Source organism: Biomphalaria glabrata, chromosome 4 (genome assembly GCF_947242115.1).
Source record: "Biomphalaria glabrata chromosome 4, xgBioGlab47.1, whole genome shotgun sequence".
Taxonomy (NCBI): domain Eukaryota; kingdom Metazoa; phylum Mollusca; class Gastropoda; family Planorbidae; genus Biomphalaria; species Biomphalaria glabrata.
Genome location: NC_074714.1, coordinates 50821494 through 50837373, shown reverse-complemented (window position 1 = coordinate 50837373; position 15880 = coordinate 50821494). Strand labels below are relative to the sequence as shown.

Genomic DNA, 15880 nt, shown 5'->3' with positions numbered 1-15880 from the left:
AGGTTCAATGAATAATTTTGCAAAATTCAGGAATTGACCTGAGAATGGGAAATGGGAGAAAAAACATGTTCGAACTTTTTACCAGATAGACAGACACAGTGAGTTGATATAAGCTTTGTAAAAACAAAGAACTGTACCTTTGGTGACGGATAGCTTGTAAGCCAAAGTCTAAAGTCAGAAGCTATTGTCTCAGGTGAAAGTTCTTCACAAATTTTCTCTAATGCATTCATCCATGACACGGCTAAATGACAGTTTTGTAATAGGACCCAATGTCCTTCCTCCGAAGCAATTTTTATCATTTTAGCTGCGATAGGGCCCTAGAATTTACACATACACTTAAACAATTAAAGGGACAACAACTTAAGTAAAATAAGGGAAATAATTCATTTTTTAAACAAGGGCTACAATTCCAATAGTTTTGCTGACATCAATCTAAAAGTCATTACAACACTAGATGTTAATGCCAAGGCATTATTTTTCAAACTAGCTAACAATACAACCAATTATACACAAATTATTAATACATAGGATAATTATCCAAAAATAATTTACCTGCCCTTGCCCTAAAGAGATAGAATTAAATTTTTTGCCACCAAATCCTTTATCATCTGCATACTTGAGAAGTGCCATGGTGGGATCAGCACCAGGTGATAGAATGAAGATTAAAGGTTCACAGGCATTGGAGTCCTGATAGCTCTTTGCTAGGTCAAACGGCGGCGGATTCACAAATATTTTACCCATTTTTTCTACCACAAATTCAATGATAGCCTGAGAGATCTACGGAGAAAAATAAAGACATGAGTCAATTTACTAGATTCCACTTTTGACCAATAGAAAAACTATTATAACATTAATTCATATGAAAATTAAAATTTCAATATGGCTCTAATGTAGCTGTATGTCAGTTTTCTTGTATTGCTGAGTAAAGCAATTGATTATCCATCAAAGCAAAGTACCATTTCTATGTAATCAACTAGAACATTGTAAAGCCTAATATTATTACTCTTAATTTATTTTTCAATTCCTATGTTAGATCTTAATTTAAGTTCTTTATGGAGAACATGACTTAAAATGGCTGCCTGGTCGTGTGGTTTGCACGCTGGACTGTCGTTCGGACTTATCGATGGTCTCGAGTTCAAACCCTGTCCGCTTCCATCCCCTGTCGTCCTGCGGGAGGTTTGGACTAGGAAGTAAATTATCTTTAATTCTAAAGGAACATCCGAAACATGAAACATGTAAAAGCATTTTATATAATTTATTATTCACTTTGCTGAGTCTAACAGTATAATTAAAATTGATTTCGTTACCATTAAAAATGTTGATTACCTTATCAGGTCTTATACATCTTTGTATCATCATTTTTTGAAACATTCCAAGTTTACTGTTCCAAGGTTCTGGCAATGTAAACTTGTGGGGCTCTTTACTGTTGTAGTAGTCTGTCCATACTGGGATACTCTGAGTGAAACTTTCACTAAGTGAAGAAAATAAACATGGAATTAAACTTTATAAATAAACAATATATATTCCATGACATTCTGTCAATGAAAAATAAGCTTTTCCTCGCACTCTTGACTCATTTTTAATACTTAGTTATATTTCATTAAGAAACGAATTGGTGAATAGTGGACAAAACTATTAACATATAGACCATCTATTTGTTCTCATACATTGTTTAGCATGGATGGCTGCCTGGTCATGTGGTATGTGCTCTAGATTGTCATCTCAATGGTTGTGGATTTTACCCAGCCCACCGTCACCAACAACTGTCCTCTGGCAGGTTTGGGCCAGCATGAATGATCTTCAATTCTGAAGGAATGTTTAAAACATGTAAACAAACAAACTTTGGTGTTCAGAATAAATTAAAGAGCCACCAACCTGAATCCTTTAAAATCCTTGAGTTTACTTAGCCTGCAAATTTCATCCCATCCATTATCCATTAACCATTTTGGAGCTGGGTTTGGTATTTTATTTTCTAAGGCCACTCCACCAGTCAGAAAGAAGAGGAAATCAGCATGCTCCAATTCTTCGTGAGATCTAAAGAGAGACAAGACAACATAAGAGAGTTTAAGACAAGACAGTGGCATAGATTTCAACACAACTATATTGAGACAAGCTGCTTCATGGATCTCAACAGAACTATATAGGACAAGATAGCTTCATAAATCTCAAGACAACTATATAGAGACAAGACAGCTTCATAAATCTCAACACAACTATATACATTTCAAGAAAAGACATACTCAATAAATATTTCTTTAAATCCAGCACTCAAATTGAGGAGCTAACTATATCAGTGCTTCAGACTGATTAATGCAATCAAAATTTGAACTTTTGTTAAAAATATTTTTTTTTTTCATTCATTTTTGACCATTAAATTGTAGACACCCCACATGATCGTTCTCTCTCTGTCTTTTGCCAGGATTAGAGTTTCTTTGATAGGCATGCATGTTGTTTTCCATATCACAATACATATAATATACAGTAACAGGCAATGCAGAATCCCACAATACATATCATATACAGTAACAGGCAATGCTGAATCCCACAATAGATATCATATACAGTAACAGGCAATGCAGATTCCTAAGTAATTTTATTTGAACTTAAGTCACAGTGTTCTTTCTACCTGAGTGTAAAAAAAAATATGACCTGAGTACATTAGCATATGATTATGGTGTTCCTACCTGAGTATATTAGAACACAATATAAAGGAAAAGACCAATTTATCTTTTTCAAACAATGACCTACACACATTGCAGTATAAGCTGTATGTGAAATGGTCAGCCAGGTAGCGAATTCTTTTCTCCAGGTGTTTTGATTTATTACTGTTGGAAAATAAATTTAAAAAAAAAACATTAAAAAAAAAATAAATTCTAAATATACATTTAGTTTTATTTTCATGTTGACCTCATGTTTTTGATTGACCATTGAAGAGATGAGTGATAGATAGATCAAGTTTTTTCTTTTTTTATAGCGACTCTCACATTATGTATGAGGACTAACTAGCCAAGTAAATATGACATAGGAAATAATGTCCATTTCAGTTATTCTCATCACATACTGATATTATCATTTTACCCTGTACTATTAAAAGTAAATGCCCTTTGTAATGATATAGTTTAGTTATATAGGTCTAAATTTACATACATTTTTATAGCTGTTACTTATAAAATGTAATGGTTGCTAATTTGAACAACTAATATTATATAAAGAAAACTATTTCTTGTATCTATTATCATTAATCATAAACTTGTATTTAGGTCAAGGAAAGTTTTTACCTTTCTTGAATGGATGTGATAAACAAATTCACAAACCAAGTCAGTGAATATTGGTACATGGGGTCTATGTTGGGCAGTTCAGTGATGGAGAAGAATAAGACAGATGAATGGACAGCTATGGGCTTATACCCTGCTCGTGATGCTTCTATCTTTTGTTCAGTCTCTTCTCCAATCTTTCAGGAGTACACACACACACAGAATCAAACAGAAGTTTCTATATCAATAACATGCATTTAAAATGATATATTTTATTATATGAATTACATGTATAAAAACACATCCACATGTTATGACCAGAAGTGGTAGTGGATATCAACATGCCACTACCTATAAAATGCTTCCAATGGCATGAGTCTCAAAAAGTCTCTATCAGTGAGTCTCTGATATTGGGTCCATGAGAACTTTTATCATTGACAGAAGGGACAAAGGCAAACAACTGGCACAACTGGCACCTAAACTATTAAGCTTTTGGCAGGAGGGGCTCATTAGCCTAAGGAGAAAGAAAACTTTGAATCAAAATCTCTGCTGCATTGTGAAGGGCTCTGAGGGTCAACTCTGAAGAAAAATCATGACAGTATGAGATGATCCATAGTCATTTCGCAACTGAAGGTGGCAATATATTGTTAGTGACTTATTTTCTACTAAGTCATTGTTTTTTTTCTGGTTAACACAGGCAACTTGAACTTAATTTTAGTGAACAGCACAGCTTTGTGGACTTCTGTAGCAATGTCTTTATGGCATAATTAGTTTCATTGTCTCCCAAATATTTCTGACTCTTCTTAAGTTTTTTGTTGACATTCTGTTTAACATTAATATACATATTTATTATCTAATTCTTTTTAATTCTCAAAATATGCAATTTACACATCATAACACTGGAGCAAGAAAATGGATCAAACATAAATTACCTTTTAGAACTATATATTTGGATAATAACTATTATAAAGCCTAATAGTACTTATATATCACAATCATAAAAAAATTGCTTGTTACAATTCAGAGTTTTAACAAAAAACTGACTGACACATTATAGATTGTAATGTGAAAAGTGGACAGCTTAATTTAAAATTAAAAATCCATTAAGATTTGTACCAAATGAAATAAAAAAGAAATGTCTACATACTATTTGTTTCTTTGAGATTTCATTGGCCAATATTTTTGATGAATCTAAGATTTGAATGGCTGACTCATCTTCTAGAATATTTCCCTCCGAAGCCGACAGGGTGAACAGTATTTTGTCTTCGATTTCTTTCAGTTGTCTTTTGTTTGCAGCACTAGTTACAATTAATGTTTGTCTTTCTTCTTCTAATTCTGGCCTGAAGAATTGACAAATACAAAATGAAAGCCAAATCAATTTTTGTTTTCAAAATGACATTTGAAGGAGTGGTAAAAAAATGCATGCCAATGAAATGATGAAGCTTATTACAAGTTCTGAGTTTTTATATAAATATAGACATCTATTAAAAGCCAATCTACACATTAAAAAAAATGACATGAACTTCTATACAAGTTTCATTTTATATAATTATGATTATGAAAAGTGCAGTATTTCATGTGGCTTTGCAGTCCAAGCCTCTTTTATTGCCACATGCAGACAAAAACATTGACAATTGAAGTTTTCTTTTCCTAATTTCACACTGTCTTGAGTAAAAACGTTCCCAAAAATATTTCATAAAGAAACATTTTCTTTCTCAAAATCTCTAACAAACAAAGTCAGTCAGTTAAATTTATGTCCATCAAACTAAGCTTCATATAACTGAACTTGCATCAATAAATCCCTTTGTAGTATTATCTATTTGTAGTAATAATAATAATATATATTTATTATCTTTAAGGAAATGTATCTAATCATTGTGCATTAACATATTATAATGAGTATTAGGACCTGAAACTTTCTTCAGTTTTAAGTTTAACTCTTTGTTGATTCCATTTCTTGCACATTTGTCTCTTATGTTTTCAACTTGGTTTAATGTAAACAATAATGTCTTTGTCATCTGGTGCTAAGAAAACTGAGTCCCAGAATTTATTCAATATATTGATGTAGCTACGCTCCGAGAGCTGCGAGGTAGTTTGCAGAGTCACTTGACCTGTATGGGAGCTTAAAGGCACTACGCCTAACAGCAGAGTTTCTTGCCAAGGCTCTACGGGAGGACTGATCTCTCAGATGTAGCTACTGATACATTTCTTACCTTTCCTTGGCAACCACTATTCCCAGCAGTTGATCTTCCAAACCATTGGGTGTGATCATAAAATTGAGCAGGGAGACTTTGGTGGAGATCTCAGGCAGATAGTGTGGGTTCCTCAACTTGGTGGTGATGTAGAAACGGAAATCTTTGTTGTACTCCAGGGCCTGGTCTCCCATCATTATCATCTCAACACCACCTGTCAAAGTTAAAATATTTAACAACGCCACCTGTGTCAATGCTAAAACATTTTACAACACCACCTGTGTCAGAATGTTAAAATTTAGTAAGAAATTTATAAGCAACATTTGCTAATTTAGTGGCAGGTTTCCATTGCACAAGTTTATGGCGTGTTTATAATGTCTAGATATTAAAAGATTATCAAGACTACATTAACAAAATTTTACCAATTAATTACACAATTTTCTAAATAAACTTAAAAAAAATTATACCTTTTTTGCTCCCATTACAATGGAAGAAGCAAAAGTAATTTTTTAATATAATATAAATATAAAATATATAACACAGACATTACTTTAAAAAAAAAGATGATTACGTCCTACATGTGTTCCTAGGTCAATCTAGTCATGCATGATAAATTCTGCCAAGTCACTGGTTTTCCTGGCTGACTCAGGCAACCCATTCCATGCTCTAAAAGCCTTTGTACAAATTTATCCTAGCATATGGAATGAGGAATCTGCCTTTACTGAAGATACATAACTTTTCTTTTATAACTGAAACAATCAGAAACTAAGATGGTATCTCTATCTGACATAATTATAAATAGCCAGTTATGAAAGGTTTTAAATTTCAGGCTAATGCCAACTCGCACTTGTGTTAGAGGATTTTAATCGTTAAGCAATTACCGAGTGCATAGGGGGCTAGGCAGTGAAACTCTTCAATTCCCTTCTTTTTTAAATTTCATTTGTAGTTCTTTGTAGAAGTTTTTTAATGTACAACAAATCTGGTATTATCAATAATCAGGTTTTATGATGTCAGCGTCATTCACAGAATTTTAAAATAAAGTTTTCACTAAATTAAATGACAGTTTAACTAACTTTGCTTGAAGATTTGTTTTAACAAGACTGGCTCCAGAGAGGCCTCCAGTTCTTCATACACATTCTCTAGGAGTAATGGGTAGCCGAATGTGATGCAGTTCTCAAGTATCCTCATATAGTCTGGGTCAGACAACTTGATGACCGAAATGTTCCTTTCTCTCTCCATGTTTTTGATCCACCTGTTGGCCTGACCCTCAGGATCAATCATCAGTGGCCTGAAGAGAGAAACACAAATGAAAAGTGACAATAATCTATTTATAGGCTTTTATTGCTATGTAACAATTAAAATAGTCTTTCATTGTCATGAATAAATAATGACTATGTATTGAAGAAGAAAAATTACTTCCATATGGCTAATTAAAAATAATTATTATGCCTAAATTTTATTTACATTTAAACAATGTTTCATTGGATAGACACATTTTGTTAAAAGCCTTTATTAATATCTTGTATGATCCACAGATTTTTGTGGTATTGTATAACACACTAAATGTCTTCAAATCCTATGTATTCTTCACATTTACCGATAATGCATCCTCAAATCACATTCTTTGAATTATGTGCTAAATGGTCAATAAAGCTCAGTTAATGACGCTCAACCGTGCCATGTGCAATAGATTGCAACGCAGGTCATCAAACTCAATGATCTGTAGTCTGTACTACTGGCTGTATAAGGCCCAAGAACCTGATATTCATTTAATAATATTTATGGCTTCTAATTAGACAGGTCGATACTATGATTCTATTGTGATGCTGCTGTGTATATTGAGCTGCACATATGTGAATGGTTACATTACATCATACAATCTGGGCACCAAACAAGCAGCAAAAGTTTGGAAGAGAAAAAGTGATGTAACGCTGAAATAAATGTACTGGGAACTTGAGTCTCTGATGGATGCTGTTCAGTGCAGCATGGGCCATTGTGCCATAGATTCCAATTCTTTCAGTCTTTTCCCATTTTGCCAAACTCTTCATTTGACTTCTGCAAACTCACTTGCTTTTGATCTTCTAAAAACCCATTAGCCACATAGATCTCTTCATCTTTTTGTGATTTCATTTTTCATATATGTAAATTTTATAGCAACAACCAATGCTAACTATAACAAACGTACCATCTTCTCGAGTTGGCTACAATAACACCATTGTCCACAGAAAAAGAGTCCCTGGGCAGGCCAGCAATATTCCAAGCCTGGATTTTAATGGGTTCACCGAGAGTTTTGTAGAGTGAAAACTCACTGGAGGCTGGTATTTTCTTGGCCTAAAGGATTGACAAAATGTTCGAGAATAGTCTAAAGATAAACATGCAGAGTAGAGAAAAATAGTATTACATTATATGCTGTTAAATTAATATATAAATGAGATCTTATGTTTTGCTTAAAAAAAAATATGACTCTCTCCATTTCTCTCATTCTTTAGATCAAATTGTATGTTATAATGATAAGCAGTTTTATCCCCAATGTTACCTTATGATCAGTGGATATTAAAAAGTTAATACAAACGCTCATATGTACATAAAATAATGTGTAAAGCTCAACAGAAAAGGTAACAATCAGGATGAAACAACTGTACAAAGCTAAACAATAATTAGTTGAGTTATAGTCATAAGATTGCTTATTACATGCCAATAAAACTTTAAAAATTAAATCAGGAAGAATTGTTTTATTAAAATAATATATAAGATGGTTAGTATCCTAGCGTTATTTAAACATTTCATCAGCATTTGCTATTAGTTAAAGAGAAAGTTTTGAAAATAATATTTCAGTCTCACCAAGCAAAGTTTCACCCAGGCAGTGGTGATATCATCTCTAAAAGATGAAGTAAAAGGTCCCAGGTAAGCTATGACACCGGCTGAAATCAAAATGTCACCTATCAGGTTGTCATAGATTTTCTGCAGTTCTTTGGCTGCGTCCGTCCACCGTGTCTTCTCACCCCCCAGTCCACCAATCAGTTTCTCAGCTCTGATGAGTTTCTTGCCACACAGGTCAACCTAATAGAAAGGTCAACCCAACAAGCAACTGTTAATCCCATATCTATCAGGAATCTATTTGTTTATTCAAGATTAGAAAAACAAACAACTTGGCAGAGATTAAGTCACTGATTAACATGCATGGCTAGATTGACACAGGGAGGTGACTAGGACATAATCATCTCTTTTGAAGAAATGTCTGTAACTTATAAGATAAAAAGATAAGAGTGAATGATTCAGACAAATCAAAGCTTATCATGATTTTTCTTTATTTGATGGTGGTAAAAAAAAAAAAAAAGGGAAAACTACATCTTCAAAAGCTTTTTTTTAAAAAGATATTTTGTATACAAAGAAATGGAGATAAAAGTTCAATTGCTGAAGATACATAGTTAGTTGCGATAAAAACAGATGACTCTTGATAGTTAGGTGGTTACAGGACTAGGAGAGTTTCAGAATACCAAATGTTAGCTTTGATTCAAAGAATTTAACTGTATTTGTAAAGAAAATTTTAGTTATGATATAATAAAATATTCTCAACTTATGTCTTTAGCACTCAGCCACAGCGCCTCCTACCAACACTATGGCTTGAGTACAAACCTAAATTATATTTCATATATATATATATATTTATTGTTCAATGAAAAGTATTTTTGAACTCATAATTTGTAGTCTATTCCATTAAAAAAAAATGCACCATAAATATTCCAGGAGACGTGGTGGCTGAGCGGTTAAGCGCTTAGCTTTTGAACCAGGGATCCCGGCTTCGAATCTGGTGAAGACTAGGATTTTTTATTTTGTGATCTTTGGGTGCCTCTGAGTCCACCCAGCTTTAATGGGTATCTGACATTAGTTGGGGAAACGTAATGGTGGTTGGTCATTGTGCTGGCCACATGCATGACACCCTTGTTAACCATAGGCCACAGAAACAGATGACCTTTACATCATCTGCCCTATAGACCACAAGGTCTGAAAGGGGAACCTTACCTTTTTTTTTTTTATAAATATTCTAATTAGATACACACACACATACATACACATAATGAAATAAGATTTTTAAAAAAATGAGACAACTCAATAGTTTAGATCTCAGCTTACATTGTACTCCAGCTGTTCTTTCTTATCTTTCATGGCCTGAAGAGTATTTGTCATATCCTCTAATTTCTTCTCCACTGCTGCCAACTCTGCCCGTTTCTTGTTTAAAGTGTCCATCAAATTTGACAGGTCTGCCTCTGCAGCTTTCAGCTTGATTTTTTTAGGGGCAACAACTTTGGCCACTCTGTCATAAATTTCCATGGCCAGTATCCACTTGCATAAACCTTAGTCAATGTGCATTAGCAGATAAAAAATAAATCTTTAAAATAAAAGTCTGCCTTGTATTTTTTTCTTGAATCATCCTAAAGCCTAACCATTAATTAAATTTTAAACCAAAATTATAAGAAAAAACTTTGCAGGGTGAGACTTTTACTAAACAAAAAGAAATAGTACTCTGTTGGTTATATGTCTGCAATAAATCCTCTTGGAATAGCTTTATGTTGGTAAAATGTTTTACATGTTTTGGATGTTCCTTAAGAGTTTGAAGAGAATTACATCCTAGCCCAAACCACCTGCAGGATGACAAGGGATGGCGGAGTTCAAACCCGGGACCATCAAGACATCTGAACATAATTACTTCTAGCCCAAACCACCTGCAGGATGACAAGGGATGGCAGAGTTCCAACCCGGGACCATCAAGACATCTGAACATAATTACTTCTAGCCCAAACTACCTGCAGGATGAGAGTTCAAACCCGGGACCATCAAGACATCTGAACAACATTCAGAGCATATATTGCATGATCAGACAGCCATGCGTTGATGCTAAAGTATAATACAAATATTTAAAATCTCACCTTCAGCAGCAGATGAAGCTTTAGCCACAGTTTTTGGATCAAAATCTGGATTGGTGAGATACTGTTTTCTGATAATTGTCATGACAGAATCTGGAATATTGTCTTTGTCAAAACTTTTTAAGTCATTCAGAAAGTTTAAGTCATTTAGAAGCCTCTTGCTTGGAGTCCAGTAATCATTGATCTGAAAAAATAAGTTTGGAATTTCTGTGAAAAAAAAAAATCAACTAGCTAGACACTTATCTTAGTTGGAAATATATTTTTTGTGAATTCTAAACCTTTAAAAATGAAAAATAAAGGAAGTATATTTACATTTGAAGCTACAATATTGTTAAAAAGTGGGAATAGTTATCAAACTTACTTAGTACAAAACAAAAAAAGTAATAATGTAAAGTGAATGAAAGTGAAGTAGTAATATATGTCAGATGATATTAATACAATTTGTTTCAAGGTCACTGGCTGAGGGTATTACAGTATCAACACACTGACCAACTGCCTTTACTTTCCATCTGTGACCGGTAGCCATTTGGATTGCGAACTTATGGACGTCACTCAAATTACAAATCAATAAGCCATGCCACTTGGACTCATCAGCAGTTGAGCGTTTAACCTTTTAACCACCCCATTTCTTTCAACAGTCAGTAATCTTAGGATTGTCCAAATATACAATTTTAAACTTGACAACTTTTGGTTATCAAACTAAAAAACATTGAAATGACTTTTTGCACCTTTTTGCTTGGGTCATTTGGATCATTGATTTTCTGTGGAGCAATTCCTTTCATTACACAGACTGCTGCCATGACCAACCGGACACCTGATGGTGGACTTTTCATGGACTTGATAATAGAAATTTCTTTAGGCTGAAATGTAGAAAAGTATTGATCAATGATACTGATTCAAAATAACGTGAGTTGAGTATGTCTAATTCTTTTTATGTATCCATACATCTAATTATTAACAAAATAGATGCTTTTATATTCTTGTTCAATAATCATTTACATCTAAAGAATATACAACAAAGATAAAATAGTTGACAACATTTGAAGGAATGATATAATAGTATAGAACCAACACAAGAAAGTTGACATTATATGCATGATGGAAATACATTATAATACTACAAATAAAAGATTAACAATTCCACACTTTGTCACATATTGCTTTGGCGGATTATTATTTTTTTCTTTGTCATTTTAAAATTCCAGATTAAATCTCTTTTCTGTAGGGAAGAGATGAAAAAGAAAGGCTCAATAAGGTTTGACAAAGACATTATTACTTCAAGGATGTTCAAAGCAGCAAGTGCTCCCTCCAATGCAGGCAACGCTTCAGCCAGCTCAGTCTCACATTCATCCTTTAGAGTTTTTGCTTCTGCTGCAGCCTCGTTGGCCACCGCTTCATCGACCTTGACTTTTTTACTTGTCTCCTCCACAGCCACGGACTCCTTCTCTATTATAGCCATCATCTTCTCTGTCTCTGATGCCGACAGGACCAGCTCTGGCTGGAGTTTCTCCAACTCGGTTTGCATGGTAGCTACCTATGTGAGTCAAATAGAACTTTAGTACATCATTAGCTCTTTCCATTATTTAAATAATAAATCTTGACTAGTTGGGAAAATCAAGAACTATGTTTCCATATTAACTAAACATTGTGACCTAACGAACACTTCACTTTTGTTAACAGGTACACTCTAGAAATGGGTAGACTATAAAAAAAAAATTTTGTTGTAAAATTACATAATAATAATAATAAAAATCTGAATATGCAAACTTAAAATTTAAACCCATTGACCCAGTGAATATTTTTACATTTAAGCATTGTTTGTTGTTAAAATATGTTTCCAGCCTTCCTTCAGAAATGATGAATACATAAGCTTCTAAAGAAACCTACTTGCGATGAAGCAAAGGCTAATTTCTGCAATCCAACAATATATCTCTTCTTGGCCTTCATAGTTTCATCTTGTTTGGTTTTCAGTAAATTTTTAAAAGAGTTGATCAGCTCCAGGTAAGAGATTGGTGTGACATAGTTCTTTCTGCCAAGCTCAATTCTGAATCTTTAACACAAATCAGTAGACAAAATAAAATTATTTGAAATTCTTAATTATTCTTTTTTCCCCTCATATAAGTAGTAGGTAGTAGGGGAGTGAGTATATCTTTCAATCTGCAGTAACATTAAGACCCAATAAATGTTGTCTTTTCATAAAAGCCTACACTGACCAACTTTGGTTACGATTTTGCCTTAATTTTTTTTTCCAGATTTTCTTATGATGAGCCCTTCTTTAAAAACTTCTTCATGCATGTGAATAGCAATGTTTTCTAAGTCAAAATTTTTAAAAAAGGAAAAGTGATACATATAATTTGTTGTCTAAGGTTTTAAAACAAATAAAGGTTTTTTACATTTTTGGTTGCTAGAGCTACATGAAACCCTTAAATGCTTGTGTACTTAGAGAGATCAATCTCATCTCAATGGTCCCTTGTACGAGTAAAATTTTTAGGTGAAATTGTTTGTACAATGTTTTATATATTTTGGATGTTTCTTCAGAGTTGAAGATAATCTGTTTCTTAGGCCAAGGGGTGGCAGCTGGCAGGTATGATCCCGGGACCATTGAGACGACAGTCCAGCATTAATGCTGCATGAACAGGCAGTGCCAGTTAAGGTAACAATACTCAATAGAAGTGTGCTAGGAGAGGAGATAGGCATTAGAAAGCGTCACAAGACACTAAGATAAAAAAGGAGGGGTGGGGGGGTCGTCCGCATATGATATGAGAACTAAAATGGAAGCTATTATTTAAATTGTAGGCAAACTAAAAAGACCAACTCCTACCTTACCTGTTGGAGAATTCTATTACATTTTGATGGAAAGTCTTACAAATAGTCACTACATCGTGTTTCATGCCAGCATCAATCTCTGCATTTTCTAAAAATTTATTTGCCACTCTGGCAAGGGCATCATCTGGCCATGCCTAGTCACATGATGGACCACAAAAAAAACAACAGAAAGTGCAACCTTTTTATATGTGTACAAAAGACAAAAAAAAATAATGAGGAGAAACTTATTATAATATGCTGAAATTCAATTTACAGATTGACATGATGAGGCTTATGGCTTTAGAGTTAAATTTGTTCATTTACATTTATTTTGTTCAACAGATTGTTAAGAAAATGTATAAACTTTTGTATTGGAAAAAAAATTGTAGATCAAAGCAATAAATCTAGTTTTTAGACACAAATTAAGTAAATTGAAAACTGAAGTACCTGTACACATTAATACGAAAAAATCAATGCTCAATATTGCCAATTACTTTGGATCACAATAATAAGACCAAAGATCTTACAATACAAAAAATAAGGAAGAGAGCAGTTGTTTTTTTTAATGAAGACTTTCTTTTTCTTTGAAAGCTGGGGGACTGTTAAAAAGACAGTGACACAATCAGGGCCTCCACACACCCTCTCCAACCAAAAAAAAAGTAAAAGAAAGGTTGAGAACTTAAATCAACCCCAGGAAGTCAATAGCTTTGTCAACAGCTGCATTAAATGTGGCTAAACCTTAATTTTCTATAGATTTCATTTGATATGACTTTAATTTTCAGAGCTACTAACCTGAAACCAGTCTATCGTACAGCAGTTTATTAAGGATGGAAATTGACGCAGGCGATTGCGAAAGGCATCTCCTATAGGACTGAATGCAATCATAATGTGGAGCTTGGCCCGACTCTGATTAACAAAGTAAGCAAACAAGGCCAGTGGGCTGAGCTCTGCGTTTTTATCACCAGCTGCTTTGGCTGCATTGACTCTTACAGTCTAGAGATAGACATGAAAAATATTCATGTTTAGTTTCATTAAAGAAATAGCCTACCAATCTGTATAATTAAGATAAGATAATTTTATTGGTTCAAACAAATGGAAATTTAGTTTGACAATTGTCCACCTCAGCAATACTCCTATAACAATAACAATATAAATTCAAACATGAATAACTTTCACACACACAGCTAGTGCTTAAAGATTTCAGCTTGGGGACAACAAATGACCTTGAAAGACCCTGACTAAAATCGAATAAAGGAATTTTTAAATCGCTATATTTTTTATTGGAGAGGAGGCCAACCATTTTGTCCAGATCTGATGTAACTGTGGTTTAACGGGTGCAGATTGTCTTTAAGAATTGTGTGTGTTTTGGATAGGCATCTTTCATGAAAAAAGTATAAATATAATTATATTTTTCTTACATAATAAGACATAAGGTCCTTTATTAATTAGTTCAAAGAAAGTTTTCTGGTCATTTCTGTCTGTCTTCATATCTTTACAGACATTACTTCAAAAAAGAAGACAATTATGTCCAACCCATTTCATGTGTCAATCTAGTCATGCATGTTAATCATTGACTATGCATTTCATGTGTCAATCTAGTCATGCATGTTAATCATTGACTTAAACTCTGTTAAGTCATTGGTTTTCATGGCTGATTTGGGCAATACCCATTCCATTCTCTAATAGCACTAGGGAAGAAGGGGACCACTTGTACGAATTTGTGCTAGCATATGGAATACCATGTTTAATCTCATCAGACCATAATGTTTTGTCACATACAAATAACAAAGACACAAGTTAAAACAGTGCCTATCATTTCCTTCTTTCAGATGTAACATTTGATTACCTCCATTATTTCTGCCTTCTCATCAGAAGCAAACAAGTTGGGCACCTCCCCAGAGTTCAGCAGGGCATCAATATCTTCAAGGAAACGTTCACTTTTTATCTGAGAGTCTGTGATAAGGAATGTCGTGGGGATTCCCTTGCCACCAGCCTGCTTTAGTACAAACTAGAAACACAAACAATATGCTCTCATGTTAGAATGACTTTGCTATCAAATATAATATCAATTTTATCAATTATAGCACTGTATGCTATAGATTATTACTGTGTTATCAAATATAATTAACTATATCATTATAGCACTACCATTTTATACATTTTAATAACTATGTTATCAAATATAATTTCAATTTTATCAGTGCATAGCTAAGTGTGCAATAGTATAAATTAAGCTGTAGGTTTATATATGTCTTTTAACTACAGCCGGCTACTTTGTTGCTTTGTACCCATTACCTCTTTGGCCAGAGAATTCTAGTATATGTTATGTTTAATTGAAAAGGCCTGCTTTAAAAGGCCAACTCAAACACACAGTCAATACTCCTACTAGTATAATGTTTCTAACTCCTACCTTTAAAAAAAACATGAATTTTAGTATCTGTTACATTGGATTGGAACAATCCACTATACAACGCTCACCCCACCCTTTCCCAAACATATACTTTTTGACAATGAATTTTATAATTGCATCCTGCACATTGGCCTTACCCTCCCCCCAATTTTAATGCTCCCTCAACATAATTTTGGCCAGAGAATTCTAGTATCTATTACACTGAATCAGACCAGCCCGTAATTTCAATCACTTCTCTCCCCCCCCCCCCCAACTCTCTGCATTCATAAATAGTCTTTATATTTTTGGTTCCTT

At 33.7% G+C, this 15880-nt stretch overlaps 1 protein-coding gene across 3 annotated transcripts in view; it reads right to left on the bottom strand.

The window, feature by feature from the left end:
- LOC106051253 (dynein axonemal heavy chain 12-like) overlaps positions 1 to 15880 on the bottom strand; it is a 73448-nt gene that overhangs the window by 10388 nt on the left and 47180 nt on the right. For all 3 annotated transcript variants that reach the window (XM_056027428.1, XM_056027427.1, XM_056027429.1), the window contains 19 exons: positions 15023 to 15184; positions 13969 to 14169; positions 13198 to 13331; positions 12259 to 12421; positions 11648 to 11905; positions 11100 to 11231; positions 10375 to 10555; positions 9581 to 9801; positions 8288 to 8506; positions 7632 to 7777; positions 6520 to 6734; positions 5468 to 5660; positions 4402 to 4594; positions 3279 to 3451; positions 2685 to 2825; positions 1876 to 2034; positions 1327 to 1471; positions 553 to 777; positions 138 to 317 (listed from right to left, as the gene is read on the bottom strand). In XM_056027428.1, coding sequence (XP_055883403.1) covers positions 138 to 317; positions 553 to 777; positions 1327 to 1471; positions 1876 to 2034; positions 2685 to 2825; positions 3279 to 3451; positions 4402 to 4594; positions 5468 to 5660; positions 6520 to 6734; positions 7632 to 7777; positions 8288 to 8506; positions 9581 to 9801; positions 10375 to 10555; positions 11100 to 11231; positions 11648 to 11905; positions 12259 to 12421; positions 13198 to 13331; positions 13969 to 14169; positions 15023 to 15184 — 3441 coding nt within the window. The remainder of the gene's footprint in view (positions 1 to 137; positions 318 to 552; positions 778 to 1326; positions 1472 to 1875; positions 2035 to 2684; positions 2826 to 3278; positions 3452 to 4401; positions 4595 to 5467; positions 5661 to 6519; positions 6735 to 7631; positions 7778 to 8287; positions 8507 to 9580; positions 9802 to 10374; positions 10556 to 11099; positions 11232 to 11647; positions 11906 to 12258; positions 12422 to 13197; positions 13332 to 13968; positions 14170 to 15022; positions 15185 to 15880) is intronic.